Genomic DNA, 22508 nt, shown 5'->3' on the forward strand with positions numbered 1-22508 from the left:
TGATGCGACGACGAAATGTCACTATGTCCAACACGAGGCGTACGGGGCGAGACAAACTTTCTCCGGCGCCTCCACCAAATTTGGTGCAAATTTGGGTTTTACTCAGGAGTAGCCAGGTCTTACTAACAACTGTCTTAGTGTTAACATTATCAAAATTGTCAAGTCGAGGAATCAGCTACCGCGGTTCCTTCTCGCTCCGTATGCTTCGTCTATTGGTCATAGCACCATATAGAAGTAAACGTCAAATAACGTCACATGTAGTTTATGAAATTCCCTGCAACAATTGTGATAAGATATATTTATATATATATATATATATATATATATATATATATATATATATATATATATATATATATATATAGTAGTATATATATATAGTACAAACAAAAAACAAGTTGGAAACCCGCATAGCTCTTCATAAAAGTAATTGTAAAAATTTTAAACGAAATTCTTGTGCTCTAACACAACACGTTCTAGATAATGATCATTTAGTCGATTATACTAACACCAAAATTCTCCATTTCGAATCATATTCAGATAAAAGGCAATTTCTAGAGATGGCTGAAATTGAAATTAAAGAAAACAATATCAACAAAAAGACAGACATCGACAACCTCAGCAAAATTTAAAAATTTTCACTAACAAAAAAACCTGAATACATCCTGTAATATTTAAACAATATAAATCACCATGATAAACGACATTAAAAAATTATAAAAAAAAAGTATTCCACATTATTCAATGTCAAAAATGTCATTCTCATGTTGAAGATTTCTGTGAAAATTAAAATTTATAAAGAAATAATTTAAACCTCACATACCAAAGGTATGTAACTGTTTTTTTTTTTCGTTATTATATTATGTATTTTTTTATATTACAGCCCCCGATAAAGCTAGTAAACATTAGTGAAAGCTCGGGCAACTAAAAAGAGTAGAATTTACTTCAACACAGACCGAATTTCCGAAAAACCACTCTTCTATATACAGTGTCACACATAAAGTCAGCATCAAATGGGATTTTTTTTTTGTTCATCTATTCAAGGAACTTTTGATATCTCCATTAGGTTGTGCTTTAAAAATGATGCCAAATGACATGCATATGACCGATCAAGTGATTTTTCTTCCCTGTCCAATTTGACATTTTTTACAAAAAATGTTCAGAAAAGCAGTTATTGCTCGAAATTTCGAAAATCGGTAAAGAGAAAAGATGATTGTTTTTTCATTTTTTACCCATATACCAATTTTTAGCTCTCTAGTACAAATTTAGTTTTTTTACAGTTTTTCGAAAATTTGACATTTGCCGATTTCTCAAATTTAGCCAAACCTCAACAAAGGTAGTGCTTTATGCCTAACTCATCTTTCCAACGCATTTTTATTACCAATTGCAATTCTAAATACAACTTATTTCGCAAAAATTTAAAACATCAGAAAAAATTATGCCAAAAATGATGCAAAGTTGATACAGTTTTTAAAAACAGATAAATATTTCACTTTATTTCTACTTTTTGCGAAATAGCTTGATACATAAGCATAATTAAAAAACAATATCAATGAAAAGTAAATAATTTATTCTTTACTGCACTTTTCAAACAGTTAAACTTTAATTTACTAATTACGAAAAATTACAACGAAATTAAACTAAGGGTACTGTGGAAACAATTGAACTGAACTGAATAAGCAAAATATTTTATTGTCATATGACATTTGTTGAATAACTCAAAATAGTGTTTATCAGTTTTAGATTTAAAATAGTTTATTCGTTGTCTAGTGTGTTGTTAAAAAATGCTGAATCTTCAAGAGAAAATTGAAATCGTTTTAATATGCGGCGAGAATACCGGTCACCGACAAGTAGATGATATTTTCAATGCCAGACATCCTGCAAGAAATATTCATCAGTAAACAGTTAGTAGGATAATAGCTAAGTTTAAATCTTCTGGCTCGGTTGAGAGTAATTTTAGAAAAGCACATCAGCCTTCTAGGCATACTAAAGAAGTGGAATTTGAAATATGTTTGGATGTCGTAGAACATAAAAAAACAAGTATTCAAGATATTGCAGATAGAACAGATGTTAACCGAGAGAGTGTACGACGTATTTTACACAAAAATAAATTTACGCCTTATAAACCGAAATTTATCACTACATTAAAAGAAAGGGACTTCGATATGCGCTTGTATTTTTCTTTTTGGTTTCAAGGGGAAAAAGAAGAAAATTATCATTTTCCTTATCAAATTTTATGGACAGATGAAGCGACCTTCTCTTCAAATGGCGTTGTGAGCTCGCAAAACTGCAGGTGGTGGGTCAATGAAAACCCACATTTCGTAATCGAATGTCGAGATCAATATTCGTTTAAGACGAATGTATGGTGTGGTATATTAAACGATCAAATTATAGGACCATACTTTTTTAAACATAATTTAAATTCTGCGGACTACCTACACTTTGTGAATACCGAACTATCTGAAGTTTTGGATAATATGCTCCTTCAAGTAAGAAATGTTGTGTGGTATCAGTGTGATGGTGCACCTATTCAGACTACAAGGGTGGTTAAAGAGCGTCTTTTGGAAATATTTAGGGGCAAAGTAATCAGTCGCAATATGGAACACTTTTGACCGCCTAAATCTCATGATATAACCCCACTAGATTTCTTCTTGTGGGGTTACTTAAAACAAAAGGTGTATAAGTAAAGACCTTTTCGAGATATAAACCATTTAGAGGCAGTTATTCGAGAATGTGTTGTAAGCACGAAACCCCGTAGTATAAAGAATGCAGTTAAAGATGTTTTTAAAAGGACAATTGATTGCATTGAACGTGGTGGAAGGCACACCGAAATGTGACTTTTTATTTTGTATTTCTATTGATATTTACATGATTTAGGCATATGTTTCAATTTGATTTAGTGTTCTTAATTTAAATTATAAACTTTATTTTTACAGATGTTTGTTAGAATTTTTTACGGTTTAGTTTTCTGGGCAACAAAATCTAAATTGATTTCTGAAGTAATTTTGTTCATTCATACCTCATAAAAGATATTTAGTAAATGTGAAATTACTTTCGTATAATTCCTTCCCTTAGTTTAATTGCGTTGTAATTTTTCGTAATTAGTAAATCAAAGTTTAACTGTTTGAAAAGTGCAGTAAAGAATAAATTATTGACTTTTAATTGATATTGTTTTTTAATTATGCTTATGTATCAAGCTATTTCGCAAAAAGTAGAAATAAAGTGAAATATTTATCTGTTTTTAAAAACTGTATCAACTTTGCATCATTTTTGGCATAATTTTTTCTGGTGTTTTAAATTTTTGCGAAATAAGTTATATTTAGAATTGCAATTGGTAATAAAAATGCGTTGGAAAGATAAGTTAGGCATAAAGCACTAACTTTGTTGAGGTTTGGCTAAATTTGAGAAATCGGTAAATGTCAAATTTTCGAAAAACTGTAAAAAAACTAAATTTGTACTAGAGAGCTAAAAATTGGTATATGGGTAAAAAATGAAAAAACAATCATCTTTCCTCTTTACCGATTTTCGAAATTTCGAGCAATAACTGCTTTTCTGAACATTTTTTTGAAAAAAAGTCAAATTGGACAGGGAAGAAATCACTTGATCGGTCATATGCATGTCATTTGGCATCATTTTTAAAGCACAACCTAATGGAGATATCAAAAGTTTCTTGAAGAGATGAACAAAAAAAATCCCATTTGATGCTGACTTTATGTGTGACACTGTATATATAAATATTTTTTTTTCTCTGTAAGTTTTAGCATTTTTATACCATATCTTCTGCTCTACTTTCTGTCTTGTTTTCACATGATTTTCACCACTCGCCCAAACTGATGAAAAGTTTCAGAATACATTTCATAAATGACTGGAAATGAAGGAATGGTTTTCATTAATTTTTAGTCAGAATTAACTCGACTAATTCTCCAGTTCCGAGATAAACTGTTGTGGCCTTGAATTAGCAAGAATATTTCATTTATTTCGTTTCATATTATTATTGAAAATATATTGGAATTTTTAATCTTATTTATATATATTTTATGACATGTATCTGAAATGTATATTTTAGATGCTTAGAAGAAGCAGCTGATGTAGCATTTCAACAAAGAGATATTCAAAACCTTTTTTACGTACAGAGCAAGTGTACTTCGCCTCAACTTGTGGAAAAAATAAACGCAATGGCGATGCAGCTGGATTCAAGAAAGTGAAAATGAAACTCGTAACTTATTAATATTTCAAATATCTTTATATTCGTATTAATATATAATTTAATATATAATACATTTGATGATAAACTGTATCAATAAAATTTATTAGAAGTTATTTCTGGAGGAAGTTTTTTTGTCAAAAGTAGTATTTTTTTCTCAACGCTAAATTGAGGTATAAATTTTCATTCTCGATCCAATTCGACAGCTTTCAAATTTCAACAGCACTTTCCTACTGAATAGCAAAGGAGGTTTCAACTATTACATCATATTAAACTTATCGTTCAACAAAATAACTTTTTATGAATTTTGTTAGAAAATCTGTTGAAATCTGTTTTTCTGTTAACCAGCTGTCACCCGCCTACTAACAACTCTCAAAAGTATAAACTTGTGCGAGCTTAGAACTAAGCCCGGCCGTACACGGACCACATATTTCGGTTGAAGCAACCACAACATTGTGGCCACGTTGACTGCACTTCGCGGGTGAACCAACCGCACTTGCAGTTGAGGCAACTGACATCAAAAATTGAATGTTGTGAGACCAATATGCGGTTGGGTACGACTGCAAGTTTGTGGTTAGTGTACGGCGGATGTCGCCATGACAACTCGGCGGAGATAAGCAGCAAGTTGACTGCAGAAGCCCGTTTTGACTTTTGTGAACGCCCGTGTACGTGTAGTACAGTATTTCTTATAGGCGGCTTGAGTTCGCTGGAACGCGACTGCAATTGTGTGGTCGATCAGACCGCAAAATGTGGCCCGTGTACGGGCGCTCTAACGAGGTCTTACCTTATGACAGGTTATCTGTAACTGAGTAACACATTTATTCAGTTATGAAGTTGAAAACCACCTCTCGAAGATGATCACTTGGTGAGTGAAACACGCGTCTATACCAACACCAAAAAAACGATTTGGTGTTGGTATAGAACTCCAGTAATATTCATTACTACACCACAGGTTTCAAACAGTGCATCACAAGTTATAAAGTTCTTAAAAAGGAAGTGTGTTAGTTATAAAGAACCACACTTTTCTAATGTTCACTAATATTTTCAATTGATCCCAACTAAAGCATTTTTCTCTCATAAATACACACAGACACATATATGATGGAAATGGCCGATACTTGATTAAAATCCATAACTAACGTATTTAAAAAACACTATTGTGAGATTTTCACTAAACGATTTTACAAAAACGCAACACGTGTTTCGCCATACAATGGCTTCTTCTGGCGTGTCTTTACACGTGTTGCGTGTCTTTACGCCCTAAGAAGCCATTGTATGGCGAAACACGTGTTGCGTGTCTTTACGCCCGAAGAAGCCATTGTAAGGCGAAACATGTGTTGCGTTTTTATAAAATCGTTCGGGCGTGTCTCTACGCACGAAGAAGCCATTGTATGGCGAAACATGTGTTGTGTTTTTATAAAATCGTTTAGTGAAAATCTCACAAAGTGTTTTTTAAATACGTTACACACAGACACATTTGCTATTCTTTTTTTTTGTTTTGGCACATTATTCGAGAGGACCATACTCATAGTTAGGGAAAACAAAAAATAGGTAAGATAATTGCTAATGAATTGAAGGATATATTTCATGTAGATACAGGGGTAGCCACAGTGCAGTGCTTCGATTTGAATACTGCGTTCCATTCTAGTGTTGCCAACATAACGATTTTTTCGCTAAATTTAGGGAATTTACGAGTAAGTAGGTCCAACCGCGCCCTAACGCCGCTACTGTGACTATTATAATCCAATTAGCATTTAACCATTATAGAGAATGGAAATGCCAAATGTATTCAATAGTTTCACAAAAACGAATCAACAAGTAGTAAAAATAGCATGAGTACAATCTGTTATTTAAAAAAAATATATATATAATTGTACACTCAGAGTAATTCGATGGTAAGATGGATTCCCTAATATTCACACGATAAAGGGAGCTAATTATATGATGTGGTAATTCTCTATGCCCAATCCATGAAAAAGTTTCTCGTTTTTATCTGGATAACTTGCTTGTGAAGAGATGAGGAAGTTTTACCAAGAGCATTCCAGAACATACCGGTATATTCTGGAATGTTTGAGAATAGTGTGAAACGTTCGGAAATATACCAGATCATTGTGAAACATCTCAGAACAGTATTTATTACTGTGGGATGTTTTGGAACATTGTGGACCATTCGAAGTACTTTTAGTGTGGATGAGGCTCCCAATTGATAAAGATATATAGCGCAAGTTCCGTTGACCCCTTATGATTTAAAATTTATACTCTCATTTCAACTATATTATATCATTTGAACTCTTCGAGCAAAGGCCTCAGCTATTAACTAATCTGTCTTTTGATAAAATTCGCTTGATCAAAGTATGCTTTCAATTATCAATTTCAATTTTGAAAAAGGTGAAAATATATCTACTAATAGACAACAAAAAGTAAAGACACACCTCAACCTTCAAAATCTGTCTGTCTGTTTAAAATCTGTTCACTACGGAAAACAAAACCAATGCAATTGGAATCTTCCTTCATCAGATCTGTCGCAATGGTTTGTCAGGCCGCTTAAAATCATTTTCTTGTGTGATAGTTTCAATTTTGCAACAACTTCTAAAAAATTCATTTGAATTACATGGCAAAAGGTAATTAATATAATGATGAGTATGAAATGCTTAAGGTAAGTAACGCATTTATTTAATAAGAAATTATATCATCTCCGTCTAAATAGTTCTCCAATTACCTACCAATTTATATGTTACCATTATTTCAATTATTAAAATGGATCTGATAAGCATCCATTGAAAGATAGGCATACGCCACCGCGAACTTTTTTGTAAACTCATAAAATAACAATATCTAGTGAATTGTTTTGTTATATGTTAAAGGGCAGCGTTTTCGATGCAAGCTCTCAGTCTGAAGTCATCACTCGAGGGTCACCCTGTACATAACAGAAAGTGATAATAAACAACAAGGTCGGATATGACATAATAAAATGGGAAAATATGCTGTCTGGTATCAGTGTCCAAAAACCTATTTACTAGAAACTGTCAACGTTAATATGGATTTTTTTCTCATGTCAGTTGAATTTATTTATTCATTCATTCAATTTCTGTGAAATTGTACAAAATCTAATTCAAGAGTCAAACTCTAGAGGTTCAATTTATAATAAAGAAAAGCATGTTTGCGAATCGTAAAACAATCGGAAAAATCAAGAAATATTCTATAACTTTGAATGAAGTAAGAATCTCCACGTCTGCAATAATCTCAATAATCACACATTGGAGGCTTCTGGCAAAAATATAAGTTATCTTTGATAATAAATATGGCAACAAAGCATATGCAGGATTGTTGAATAACTGAAACTGAATATTCATATAGGACGCATGAATAACTTCAATGTATACAATTAATATACAATGGATTCAACAAACATAGACCAATAAAAGGTATCGCGAATGATGAAAAAATGAAAGAGAAATGAATATTTCAGATTCAATGAAAAATACTTTTGTGATATCATGCCCCACCCAAAAATATGTGATTTTTAATATACTTCAATCTGATTTACTCTAGCTCTATTGGTTCTGGGGGAAGCCAGGCTGGGGTAGTTAGGATAACCAGGTGAAGGGGGCTCTATATGTGAAAAAAAACCAAAAGGTCTCCCGAGCAGGAGGGAACTCAGTTAACAAATTTATTTGTTTATATGAAAAAAAAAGTTCGACAAAAAACGGGTGGCAGCATTGCTTCGTGCAAGACCGCTGCGCCCCCCGACGAAGCTCCTGTCAACCTTGATAGGAGGAGCCTGACCTAATGCGCCCGAGTGGGAAGCAACGGCCATCCAATATATATATATATATATATATATATATATATATATATATATATATATATATATATATATATATATATATATATAAATATATATATATATATATATATATATATATATATATATATATATATAAATATATATATATATATATATATATCCAACTATCAATAGAGCTTCCGGCTTCCGTACATTTACAATTTTCTATCAATCGGGCGTCCGGTTTCAATGAGGCGTCCATATATGGACGCCGAATTGTTTCACCATGCCAGGCAGTTCAGAGGTTCCCTATCTTCCATCTGACAAAATTTCAGATGGGCGCCTATTTATCAATTTCATTGTCAAAATTATATGTATTGGCGTATATTCTAGTTGAGTCTTTTTTATTTTGGTGGCGCTCGGGAGGTACGCGTATACTTGTGCCGTATATTTTTCATACATGTGAGCGATTATGAGGCGTCCATATAACTGACAACAATGCAATAGTTTTTGCGAGAGGGAAGTCTCAATGATTTGTTAGAAATATCGTTGATTTGGTATGTTTGTAGGTCGGCGCCGGTTTCATACACAGGGTGACAATTTGAAAACTTACAAGGTCTATCTCTGAGCAACCAAATAAAATATAAGAAATCGCTGAAAACAACTTTCATAATACAAAGGGAGAAACAAATGATGTGATGACTAACTTGTTTTTTCTCTCACACCCTTGCCCCCAGCCACCACAACTTCATATTTTTGAAAGGCAACCACCTACTTGTGATACATTATCTGAAAGCTCTTAAGATATGCTCTTCAATGGTACTCTTCAAAGCTACATTCGATGCAGTAAGTTTTGGTTCATCAAATAAAAGAATTCATTCAGAATAAATTTTATTTTCTATTATTAATTTAGTAAATTTTCAAAAACATGATTTTTACCATCGTAGCATTAATATTAAGACTTGAATATTTTACGCCTCTTCTATTTTTTTTATTCGTCTCGATAATAGATAGGGATAGATAGGGAAGGAGAGTGGCACCTTGTTTTAGAGGTCTTTCGAATACCTTTACTACTCTGTCAACAGAAAATTTTTGTGACGATTAGTTTTCGAGATAATTTGAAGTTTTAAAGGTATTTGCATTGAGTTCAACTCTTTTTAAAATAAATCAAATTGTTTTTAAGGTGCAAGTTACGTTCAGAACTCTCATAAAAAAAATAAATTTTTGCTTTTTATGACAACCTGCTAATACGTGTCCATTTGATGTCGAATTATTTGTTTATTACGAGGAGATTTCTCCGGGGGATGGGGTTGGTTACCACCATTACATTTTAGGTAAATTGAGTGGCACCTACTTATGAAGGTTGAATTGCCTCTTCAAGAAGTTGTTAATAAGAATCACCGGTTGAATTTCCATCAATGAAAAATGAACCTATAATATGATTGCCTAATATTCCGGCCCAGATATTCAACTTTTGGGGATGTTGGGTATGTATTTCTGCGTATTGTCTTGGGTTTTCATCCGACCAATAACGGCAATTGTAACGGTTCACGCAACCATTTGAATAAAATGAGCTTTCGTCCGAATAACAGATGTTATAAAGCAGTTCGGGATTTTGCATTAATATTTCACTCATGCCCTCACAAAACTCCTGTCTTCGGTCAAAATCATCCTCATTGAGTTCACGAACAAGTTTAATTTTGTAAGGATGGTATTTGTGGTTTTTAAGGATTCTCCATGCGATCATATGGCTTATTCCTGCCATTGCGGATAAACCTCTGGTACTTAACCTGGGATTGGCGATGACTTGACCAAACACTACAATCGCATTATCGTCATTCACTACCCTTCTCTGAACATCACTTTTTTCATTTAAAACCGAACCTGTCTCCCTGAATTTTGTGACCAAATCCAGAACGTGATTTCTGCTTAGGTGTTTACCAGGTTTTTGCTCGTTAAATAAAATTGATGTTTTATTAGCATTTTGGTCGTTGCCAAAAAATGAAGCAATAACTGAAACCCTTTCGGCAGTAGTGAAAGAAATGTTTAAACAAATAACAATACACGACCCGTTTCAACAAAACAATCGAACGTTGTTATTTAACAAAAAATTGATAAGAAGAACTGCTTAAAATTTTTTTTATTTAGGCATACAAGTTACCGAGTGGTCTGTCTAATGTATTATCAACATGGCAATTTTAACCTCAAATTATCTCGAAAACTAATCGTTACAAAAATTTTCTTTTAACAGAGTTGTGAAGGTATTCGAAAGACCTTTAAAACAAGGTGCCACTCGACCTACTTTCCCCATCTAAATAAAGGTCGTCGGACGCACCTCTCTGAGGGGGTGCGTACTACAAAAAATCTGATTAGTCTGAAAGGTGTCCCCCTTCAATTAGAAATCGACGTGTCCGAGCTTTTTTGAAAATCTTACTTTTTATATTCAAAAACGGCTCTGTTAGGTTTTCGTTGTTACACACTGTATATAGAAGAAAATGTAAATGGCGAAATGTATGATCACATGCTAGAAAGATCTATCGAACCTCGGATAGTTCATGAATTAGAGAATCACAGAGACATACACGGCAATTTATCTTTGAAAGAAAATGTATTACATTTTCAACAGAATGGGGAACCTTATTATTTTGTAGTTCCAGTTATTCAATGGTTAGATAATAATTATGCTGATCAATGTATTGGAAGAAGAGATTCTACTGAATGGCCTCTCACATCCCTGGACCTATCTCCTCTAGATTTTTTCCTCTGGGCCACTTACTTAAAATAGGTTGTTTTAAAGACGACGCAATCTGATTCAATAAAGCCACTGAAGGAAAGAATAATCCAAGAATGCTGAGCTATTTCCAAAGAAACATTTGCCAATATACGTCAAGAGTTCGAAAATATACTCTTCTATTATCTTGAAAAAGATGGAAATCTAATTCTGTTTCAATCTGTTTTTTCCGTTAAATAGTTATCGTACCCCTACGAACGACAACCCTCAGAAGTCAAAATTTGTGCATGCTAAGGACTAACGAGATATTACCTTATAACGTGTGATTCCTAACACGGAAATCATTTTGAACATTTCGTAAACTAATAATAAAAAATAAAATTGTAATTTAAATAAATAGTGCTTTATTTAATAAACCAAAAATTACTACATCGAATGTAGCTGCGTATAAGTAGGGGTTGCCATTTGAGATTATAAAGTTGGGGTGGCTGGGGGCGAGGGGGTAAGTGAAAACAAGTTAGTTATCACACCATTTTGTTACCCCCTTCCTATGATGGAAGTTGTTTTCTGAGATTTTTTTTTATTTCATTCGGTTGCTCAGATAAAGCCATTGAAAATTTTCAAATTGTCATCATGTAGCTCATAAGACAGTTTTTGTTTTGTCATAAGTTGTGAATTTGCAACTGACATTGAAGAAGTTGGGAAATGAGCATTGGAATATTTCCCGCAGATTATGTAAGTGAACTAATTTGTTTGGTTTCTAGGATATAAAATTAACTATCAATACAGAATGTTTTTTTGTATTCTATAATTCATGTAGCTGAATGAATTCACTGTGAAGAATTGGATTTTTACAATCGTTAATTTTCACTGAACATTCGTACTTCGTATTTATGTTGTGTCATATGGAATATAAATTCAAATAATGATATCCCACAGATTTCTTTATATGAAATACCGAGTTGAAAGTCTTGCAGGTACACCAAATCTATTCTTCTCAATCGACAATGAATCTGTCAATGTCGATGCTTCACTGTTATTTCAGCGGATTGTAGCAGCGATGATTGACAACAAAACTTTAATTTCTTTACTTCATGAACGTATGAGTTTATTGCTGCATACATCAGAACAGTCTACAACTGATCCTCCTGAAAATGAATTCATTATTGATGGTGGATGTATTTTGCACAAAATCACTTGGTATAAAAATGTCACATTTCAGCAAATTTTCGAAGATTATGCAATTCGAAGATTATCAATGGAGGTAAACACTTTGATGAATTCAATTTTGAAAGATTCAATTTTGAGAAACGAAGTTGAAAATTTTCTATAGATCCCACTCAACAGGGATGTTATAGACGCTGGAGAACGAATAATGTTAAGACTGTTTGGAGCTATTCAACATTTTATAAATCAATGTAGAATAGACCGTTTATCGGTGAGTGTTACTAACACAAAGACGGAAATCTTAGCAACATGACCGCCGACCGCTTTAATTACTCATTCTTCGAAAACTTATTAGTCTACTCAAGAAGTGCTTTTTTTTCGAAATTTTTTCAATATGCTCCGAAAATTATGGTTAAGGTATCATTCGATTCGGAATAGCGTCTAGAAAGTTTTTGAAAACGGATGACTTTTGGAAATGAAAATTGCGAAAGTTATAAACAATTTGGTGAAATATAAAAAATGGATTTATTTTTTTGGAAATATCTCGAAAACTAATTGGAATTTTCGAAATCGAAAAAAAATCGAAAAGAGTAAGAAATTTTCTATCAAAAAGTCCTGACTCCCGGAACTGTAGGACCAATATTTATAATTTTCCCGGAGCTCTGAAAATGAGCTCGAAATCGGGTGTTTAGCCGCGCGTAGGCCGTGCCTGTTTGGGCTAAGCTTTACAAAAGAGTGTTTACCATATAAAATATATGAACCAAGGAATGAAAAAATTCAGTCATATAGTCAAAAGATAAATGAACAATAATTTGTCGGTAAAAATTTTTTTTTGCAATTATTCGATTCATTATGCTATTGTTAATTAACAATTTTTTATCACTCGATTATCATTATTGCAAATGTAATATTTTCACACTTTAAACTAAAAGTGTGAAATTTTTTCCTTTCGTAGAGTTATGATTATAACGGTTAGGAATAGATTCATTTTCGAAATATTGAAAAATTATTATTTTTCAATTATTTATTAACAATTTACTGCATTTTTTAATGAAAAAGTTTAATAAATAATCGAAAAAATTTTTTTATTCATCATTATTACTGATATGTTTTTTTTAAATCAGAAGCTACATAAAAATATTTTTTTTATTTCATCACTTATTGTTTAAAACTTTGTTATAAATTCGATAGAAAATGGAGTGAATAAAAAAATGCATGGTTTTTTTCATTCATCAATTGCAACTGGAACAAAAATGAAATGAAAACATTCATTTGTTTATAACAAATTGTTTATTCAATACACAATGGAGAATTTTAAAAATTAAATTGTTTTTGTTCCGAATTAAAAACAAGATGAATAATTATTTTAAAAAATTGGTTTCTTAATATTATTAATTGGTGGTAAAAAAATTGTTACTCAACAAATGCGTTTTTTTGCATTGTAAAAATTTCTTCAAGAGACAATTGAAAAAAATCATGATTTTTATCAAAAATTAAGATCCAAAAAAAATTCAATCATGTTATAAACAATGCATTTGTTTATAATAAATTTTTAAACAATGAGTGATAAAAATTTTAAAGAAATATGTTCATCTAACTTCTGATTTGTTGATGATCGAGCGATAGAAAATTGTTAATTAACAATAGCGTAATAAATCGAATAACTGCAATAAACATTTTTTACCGACAGATTATTGTTCATTTATCATTTGAGTATATGCCTGAATTCTTTCATTCCTTAATTTATATATTTTAAATGCTGAAATTTTTTTTAGTGAAAATGGCCCAAACAGGCACGGCTCACGCGCGGCCAGACAGCCGATTTCGAGCTCATTTTCAGGGCTTCGGGAAAATTATATATATTGGTCCTACAGTTCCGGGAGTTGAAACTTTTTTATGGGAAATTTCTTCCTATTTTCGAATTTTCGATTTTGAAAATCTCAATTAGTTTTAGAAATATTTTCAAAAAATTAAATCCATTCTTTATTATTCTCTAAATTGTTTATAACTTTTGCTATTTTTATTTTCGGAAGTCGTCCGTTTTCAAAAACTTTCTAGACGCTATTCCGAATCGAATGACACCTCAACCATAATTTTCGGAGACTGCTGAAGAAAGTTCGGAAAAAAGCACTTCTTGATCAGATTAGTCAAGTTCAAACATAGCTTAACAATCTTTCAACAGCTACAGATTGGGGATGAGAAAAAACAGAGACTCTGTTTTTGCCCATGAAAACACCATAATCATTGGCAGGTTTAGAATTACTGAAACTAGTTCATTGTAGTTGCATAGTAGGTATCTAACTGCAGTAAAACTTAAAGCAGTAGAAAAACAGTGATGAGTGCATCCGATGTTGTTGGGATGATGACAATTTCAACTTCGAGTACGGCATGATTGTTGATCAACAAAATACTAACCATCCAGTATATCGAAAACTGATTCAGGCATTCTACGTATCAAACTCAGATACTAACTCTGACGGTTAAGAATGCGTTAATAATAAATTGTTTTGGTAATAAATGATAAAATTAATTATGAAAAATGTTTCTGTCAATTTGTAGAGAAATGTCAATTATGATTTTCAAAATAGAAAACATTCTCCGAATAATCATTTGAACATTCGAGATATATAAAAAAACGTTCATAAACAATTAAAAATCGTATTTTTTTCTGAATATCATATTATGAAGATAAAAATTTTTTGAATTCCCATACGGTCATACACAATTTATAAACAAATTGCGCTAAAACAGTTTGTTCAACTTACCGAATGTCTTTATTTGATACAGAAACAGGATATAATGATAAATATATAGAAAAATTAAAACAATATGTTATGTTACTAAAAAAAATCATAATGAACAAAATATAATGTTTTTGAACTTTTATAATGTGATCTTGTGGAGCACATTGATAAAAAGAGATTCACGTTCATTACAAGACCAAACACGACTATGATACGATATTTCATCATGGAATCCTAGTGCCTATCTTCCGGCTCCATCATCAGATCAGCTCCAGAGTACCTACCATATTGTCATCAAAATCACATAAAACTGCCAATTTTCATAACGCTACGATCTTTAAAAGATGGTTAAATTAGTTTTCTTAGATTTGACTACATAGTTACATACATACATACAGGTCGACCTAATAAAAGCGTATTAAAAACGAAAAACTCTAGAAAAAATTAAAAAATATTTAGGTCAGTCCTTAAAGAAATATTGAAAAATGCATGACTCGAAAAATCGTATACCATACACGGAAATGAATCTTGACAGGTCTTGATGCCTTCTAGATGGCTATCCTGTGTAGTGTGTATCAGCCAAATGGAATAAATATGACACTGAGTAAATATGACTGTGCTCAACAAAACACTCAGGCACGTCCAATTTTCAACAACCAAATTTTTCAATGCTCAATAACTCAGTTAACGGGAACAACAACTCGACCACGAACTCGGGCTTTGCAACCGTTACCACATCGCCTCTGATAATGTATACCGCAGTAGTAGACGAAACGTCAGGCATAAAAACCTGCAAACCACGCAAACGCTGAAAACAGATTTTACACTGTCATCTACGGCCGTGAATATTTACATTCTTTGGTAATTCATATTATTTATCCTATCGTCTGTCATTTTGGCGTCTTCAACTAGTTTGAATACTTTGAATTCTTGCTGTTTTCTAATGGAAATATACAATGAACTTTTTGTAATTAAAGTTGAACTTTCAATAATCACACCATGCATGTGTCGGTTTCACTTCTCCTATCATTATATTCGGCTCGCTTAAATATCATACAGTGTTAAAATGGAAATATGCCAACCAAGACAAAAATTATCGAATGATATTGAAAATTTCGTTATGGAATAAACTTTTCATGATCAGTCAATATCACTTGGTACCTATGTAAAAATGAAATACATACCGGCTACCTGAAATCCATACGCAATTTGTCGTTGGCACAACGCTTGTTGAAAAACAGATGTGAAGAAATTAAAACCCACTTGCTGCCTACATTTAATGCGGTAAATATTGGCAACGTTGTAAGGATTCCCAATAATCTATTTCATGTATGAAAATATACTTATTGGACTCCTATATTATCAATCAGATGTCTGATGATGGTGTATACTGAGGAGTTCTTATGAATGTTTGACGGACGGACGCTCTACTATCGAATCAATAGTGAACTCAATTTTTTTATGGTGGTAAAAATGTCATGCCAGCCTACAGAAATCAGTTTTCTAGTACTTACCATGAAATATATTCGGTAAATTCTTCAAATTATGATGGACGCCCTATCAGCGCATTCAATGTATGGATGCCATATTGATATCGGGATGTATATATATATATATATATATATATATATATATATATATATATATATATATATATATATATATATATATATATATATATGATGAGCTGTTTTCTCGGGTTTCGCTCGGGTTTTCTAGTTGAAAAAACCAGACATCACCAGAAGATGGCAAATGAGACTTTGCCGAAACGTTGTGAAAATAATCCTTATGGGGAGAAAATACACAGAACACGGAGCGAAACCCGAGAAAACAGCTCATCATACTTTATCCGTGAGAATCGTCGAGTTAACATATATATATATATATATATATATATATATATATATATATATATATATATATATATATATATATATATATATATATATCAAAAATGAAAAATTCTTGGATACAACACTCCAAACAGGGGGGCAAACCGCGGACACGTGTTGTATCCACGAATTTTTCATTTTTGATTTATATCATGCACACTCGATAAAATCTATATATATATATATATATATATATATATATATATATATATAATGTGTTGTTTTTCCAGGTGTTCACATCATATTCTACCATCTGTGAAAACCTACATTGTAATATATATATATATATATATATATATATATATATATATATATATATATATAAATATTATATATAATATAATATATATAATATAATTATATAAATATATAATTATATTATATTTTATCGGGTGTGTATGATACAAATCAAAAATGTGACAAATAGTGGACATTACACTCCACCGCGCTGATGAGGCCAATAGCCAGAAACACGTGTCCGCGGTTTGCCCCCCTTTTTGGAGTGTTATGTCCACTATTTGTTACATTTTTGATATATATATATATATATATTTTTTTTTATTGAAAAAATCATTATGCCACTGGATTCAGGGTGCCTCTAAATAGGCGTTTAAAGAAAAAATGTAAAAATTCAATATTTACAATTTTTTGACTAATTAGTTGGATTTGAAAACCCATGAAAAGTAATCGAAAATCTATAGAAGTATAGGTGGAACATAACCACTAATTCTATCTCTGGGTTAAACTTATTTCTCTCACTACCAGTTTCAGTAAAAATATAGTTTCACTCAAAAATCAAATAAACCGTGAAGCCTCATCTCCAGTCCTCTGTCTATTACAAATCTTCCGGTCTGCTAGGGCCATATCACCATAAGAGACACTGTTCTGTAGATAAGTACTTTGAATTTTACTTTGTTTTGAACATACAGTGCGGTCATAAATAGTCCTACCCTTCAAATATCATGTGTCCCCTCAAAAACATCCAGAGGCGCCACATCAGTGGATCTAGTAGGCTCTTTTAAGAGACTACGTTTGCCTGTCCATCAGCTAGATAATTAATAAAGCCAAATGAGTTTTCAACTGATTTTACAGTTCTGCAAAGTAAGGTACCTCTTCATCATAACAGACTGATTCGAAAGTGGCTAGATGCAAACAGGTGGATAGGAAAACATGGTCTCTTAGAATGACTCGCTAGGTTACCTGATATGACGCCCTCGGTTTTTTTGTGGGAATTCGTGAAATCTAAAGTATATGTTACGCAACCGCAATCTAATGCAAGCTCATGAATATAATAAGAGATGCTAACGAAATTAACACAGAAAGGTTTCATAATGTTAGAAGTTTTTATACTCTATGAACACAGCTATTGTATTGTGAAATCTCACAATAAAGTGTCACTTGAATACTTACAGTGGTGATAAAACAACATTAACAATATGTTTGTTGTCTCTACATCCAACATGATGAAAAAAGTTGTATCTAGATGGAGGTTCACTCCATTAGATATGAATAGGCGAAATTAGTGTTAAGGAAATAGTAAAGTTCATTTCCTGATGATACCAACTTGGTTACCACGCGCGTCGAGAATAGTGTTGCAATTCTGGTGTGTAGGTGTGTTTGTGTTGAATTCATTCAATTTCAGAGGTACTATCTCATTATATTTATACTATGGTACTAGAACTTCTTTTCAATACACCCTTTCAAAGTTATTTCTCAATCAGGTATAGAAGACTTCCTATAAAACCTGATAGGTTTCAAATTTGAGGTGGACATCTATCAGTTATCCACCTCAGATAAAATTCAGCTTATGGCTGACTGTAATAACAATAGCGTTCTTCCTTTAAAAATATTCAATTTCAGCAGTTTCAGTATTTTATAAATTATTTCCTAATATGGTTTACTTGAGTTTTACTCAATGCAATATCGTTAATTTTACAATTAGGTACTTTAAGTTTATATTGGTTTCAGTATCTTATTTTCTATCAGGTTTTTTAATTTTCTAAACTACCTCATCAAATAATTGATAATTGCTTTGTTTTCACTTTCAACTTAATACCCCAATAAAGAATATCTTATCAGAAACGCCTTCAACTTTTTTTCAGTAAGATTTTTTCTTTCGAATTTCAAGTAAAACCTGATGAATAGCGTAATATTTTATTAGAGGGGTTTTTATGAAAAGATTATCGATTTATTACTGAAACAAGTTTTCCAACTAATACTTCGAATTTGAAAATTATTTTATACTATAGGAAATTTTCAGAATTTATGGAAGGAACACTCATTTTTTAAACAGTTTTCACTGATACTTGTTAACTTTTTTTGGAACTCATTTTATATATAAGTACTGCTAGACCTACTGCTGTACTAACTGGAGTAGTTCAGCTGCTAAATTTCACTTTAGGGCTAACGAAGCACATGAATTCTAGTTTTCCTAGTGTGTTAAAATGTGCGTTTCCGTTAACTAGCGGTCGCTCCCTTAAGAGCATCAACCCTCAAAATGCGTAACTTGTATTGGTTAATGATTCACGAGGTATTGCCTTTCAATGCCCGATAGGTACCCATCAAAAGACGTCTAATTAACTGCTTAATTCAGGGATTGTTTGAATGAGAAACGTTGTGAATAAATTGGTTCAAAATATCCTTCCAATTTTTTCTGTTTTGTATATTCTTGATATTATGTATTTCTTTAGGTAACAATGAATTTCACTTTCTGCTCAGTGTAATGTTTATTTTGTAAGTCAATTTGTTTAGGGATTATTAGATTATATACTTAATTTTTCATATTTCTCTTCCTATTTACTTTTTTGACATTACTATCAATTTTCTTTATCCAACCTATTTAAATCAAAACATAATTTGTAGTTATAATTCGTCTTATAAAGTTAATTAATTTGACATTATTATTATTGACTCTCATAATATCAAATTGATCGTAGGTTTGATAATGAATATGGATAAAGTTTTTGAAATATCACCAGATAAGTATACAAATACAATAGGTTTTCGCGATTAGAAATTTGACATCTGAATTTCAGGTTGAACCGCGCTCAAAGTTTTGTATTGTTCGACGTTTCGGCTTCAACTTTGAAGCCGTTCTGGTCTAACCAAATCTGCGAGACGGTATAACTGAAGTGACCAGACGTTCCGTTTTGAACGATACTGTCCCTTTATTCGACTATCTGTCCCGTTGTCCCCAAATAATGATCTGCGACGGAAAATAGTCCCGTTTTCTAAAATTATCTCTAAAAAAACCGTTGATAGGTATCGGATGTGGAGCCCATATAATTCACAATGTTATAAAATCTGCTGCAGACGCCCTACCTTATGAAGGCTCTATTGTAAAAATATATTCATTTTTTTATATTTATACGGATGGAGTTGAAGCTACAAAGGAATTTTGCGCTGAAGCTGAAATAGAACATCACCAAATGCTCAGCTACAGCAAATCTCGCTGGTTTGCGTTGATGCCTGCTTTGGAGAGAGTTTTGAAAATATACCAGCCGTTAAAGAATTATTTTTTGAGCATTGAAAAATGTCCCAAATCAATAAAAGACTTTTTTGAAGATACTACAACTGAATTATGACTTTGTTTTTTATACGCTCAGTAAGCAAGTTTTCGCCAAGCTGTATCAGCAATTGACGCTGCAAAAGAAATCAATCGACTTATTCAGAATTTAATTCAGAAAAAAACCAATCAGTTTCTTCCATTTACTGTTCGTAATTTAATCATAAAACTGAAAGATGATATTTATGAAGATTTTGTGAAAAAAATCTACAGCATTTTATAAAACAAGTCGTGAATATTTGGAAGAATGGACTAACTTTCTTACTAAAGAAATGGAGATATTTTATTGATCAGATTTAGGAAAAGTACCTGCGTGGGAAGATGTACAAAAAGCATTGGATGTATTGATTGAAAAGGGATATATTGACAGTACTAAAATTACTGAAGTATTTGACGAATTTTCATTAATTGTAAACTACGTAACTCCACAAAAAATTACAGACTGGAATAATTTAAAAGTTCACACAGAAACCCGTTGGGTGGAAGTATTCAAACACTTTCGCACCAACAATCTGCAACATGACAATTTTTTTATTTTAACTGAATATATTTTATATCTACCTGGTAGGAATGCTCCAGTAAAAATAATATTTTCTTTAATAAATAAATTATGGACGTCTGAAAAAAAATCACTTTCAGGTTTCAGTTCTGAAGGCGATGTTGATAACGAAGATCATTATAAACAAAACGTGCCAAGAATTTCACTCTTATTTAAAATCATCACCATCTTTATTGAAGCAAATTTGTTCCTCCGAAAAATATAAATGCGACTAAAAATATAATATGTTGCATATAATTTAATAATTACTGTCACATTAACCACTGTCGAGCTTAAGTGGAAGAACAGGTTATTTTTATCGCTCTCAGATGAAAATAAACTGAACTTCGCCTTTTAGTTTCCTGTAATAAATTTTTTTGTATTACACTGTTAATTACCAAGTATTGGAAATAATAAAGACGAATTATTATTATTATTATTAAAAGGTGCTTTAATGAGTCGATACAGTATGGAGTATGCTCCATATTGCATGGACCATATATACTTACATAGGTATGTTATATATGGACGTCCCGTTTTGAGTTGAAAAAAAATGGTCAGTTTAGGTATGACCCTTATTGTCCCATGTTTCATACAAATAAAAATAGATTTACCCAGTGTTCCGGATTTCTTTATTTCTCTTTAGTTTCCTTTCCATTCTATCATCTCTGATTTTTCTATCTTATTTTCCAAAAGTGAAGTTAGGTTCATAATCTAGTTCTTATATCAGGAAAAAACTGTCTTTACGAATAACTGATAAAACTTCATTAAATGTATGTGTTTCGTTTTTTATGTAAAAAGAGTGTACTATTCTCTTAATAGAATTATTGACTTCTTCGTTGATAACCAAACACTTTCTAGTGGATACTTTCAGCTCCAAAAAGCTGTTATTCTTCTTGAGTTCCTTAAGAATTCTCAAAATTGTCATTCTATTGACACCGGTCATACTCGCGTCTTTTTGTACTACTTCCTCCTTATTTTATTTTGGGCGGATATTGTATTCTCAAAGAATTACAAACATTCATAATGATAATTTTTTCATTTATATTCAATGCTGACAGTTTCGGTCAATGTTGGGGCAGACAATGTGAATAATAATTTAATAAGGCCAGTATTTCTTCCAAATAATTTAAATGGTGCAAATTACTTACAGTTCTCACAAAATGATTTACTGGATTACTTGGAAGAGGTAAATAACATTTATTTTAGGAAATACCACACATTTGTACATATTTTTGTACCTGCAAATAACATCAATACTCAGTTATTTTAACTTACTTTTTGTTACTTAGAATGTTTTCCACATCTCGATAAAAAATGGATTTTTGAAAAAAAAATATTTAAAATGATGTATTATACCAATTGTGTTACAAATGACAGTATGTATTTGTTAAAGCAAATGTTTGTTGTTTATCTGTAGGAACTGTAAGTGTTAAACAGCCAACTAAGAATTTTTAAAGAATAATAAAAAAGAACCCGTATCTCGATAAAAACTGTATTTTCAAAAAACTGCTAGGTGACAAAAAAACCAACGGTGTAAAAATACTAATTTAATTGTGATGCATAGAAAAGTTTATTGGGTTTCAGGAGTTCAATAGCCCCCTAAAATTTTTATGTGCTGAACAGTTTTCGTGGTTTCACCTGAAAAAGACGATCTTATGATAAGAAAGCCATTGATCCATTTCAATTACAAAATGTTGAACAGTTCATGAAATATTGGAAAAAATCGTGTTTCATTTTTTGCTTTCCAAGGGCTGTAACTTTTTTGTGTGCACATTTGCATTGAGGTGAGTTATATACAATTGATGTATTTCATCAGTTCGGACTTCCATTGAATATACATACAAGAATGAACATACAAGAAACGACCAAAAAAAATT

The 22508-nt window shown here is 31.8% G+C and overlaps 1 protein-coding gene across 1 annotated transcript in view; it reads left to right on the forward strand.

Moving 5' to 3' along the window:
- Positions 1–4320, forward strand: part of Vps16A (vacuolar protein sorting 16) — a 40676-nt gene extending 36356 nt beyond the window's left edge. Inside the window, exon 15 of the mRNA XM_074177140.1 lies at positions 4067–4320. Coding sequence (XP_074033241.1) covers positions 4067–4205 — 139 coding nt within the window. The 3' untranslated portion in view covers positions 4206–4320. The remainder of the gene's footprint in view (positions 1–4066) is intronic.
- Positions 4321–22508: the final 18188 nt, after the last annotated feature.

Source organism: Leptinotarsa decemlineata, unplaced genomic scaffold (assembly GCF_025532065.1).
Source record: "Leptinotarsa decemlineata unplaced genomic scaffold, Ldec_3_MD MMD2_tig00002159_RagTag_RagTag, whole genome shotgun sequence".
Classification (NCBI taxonomy): Eukaryota; Metazoa; Arthropoda; class Insecta; order Coleoptera; family Chrysomelidae; genus Leptinotarsa; species Leptinotarsa decemlineata.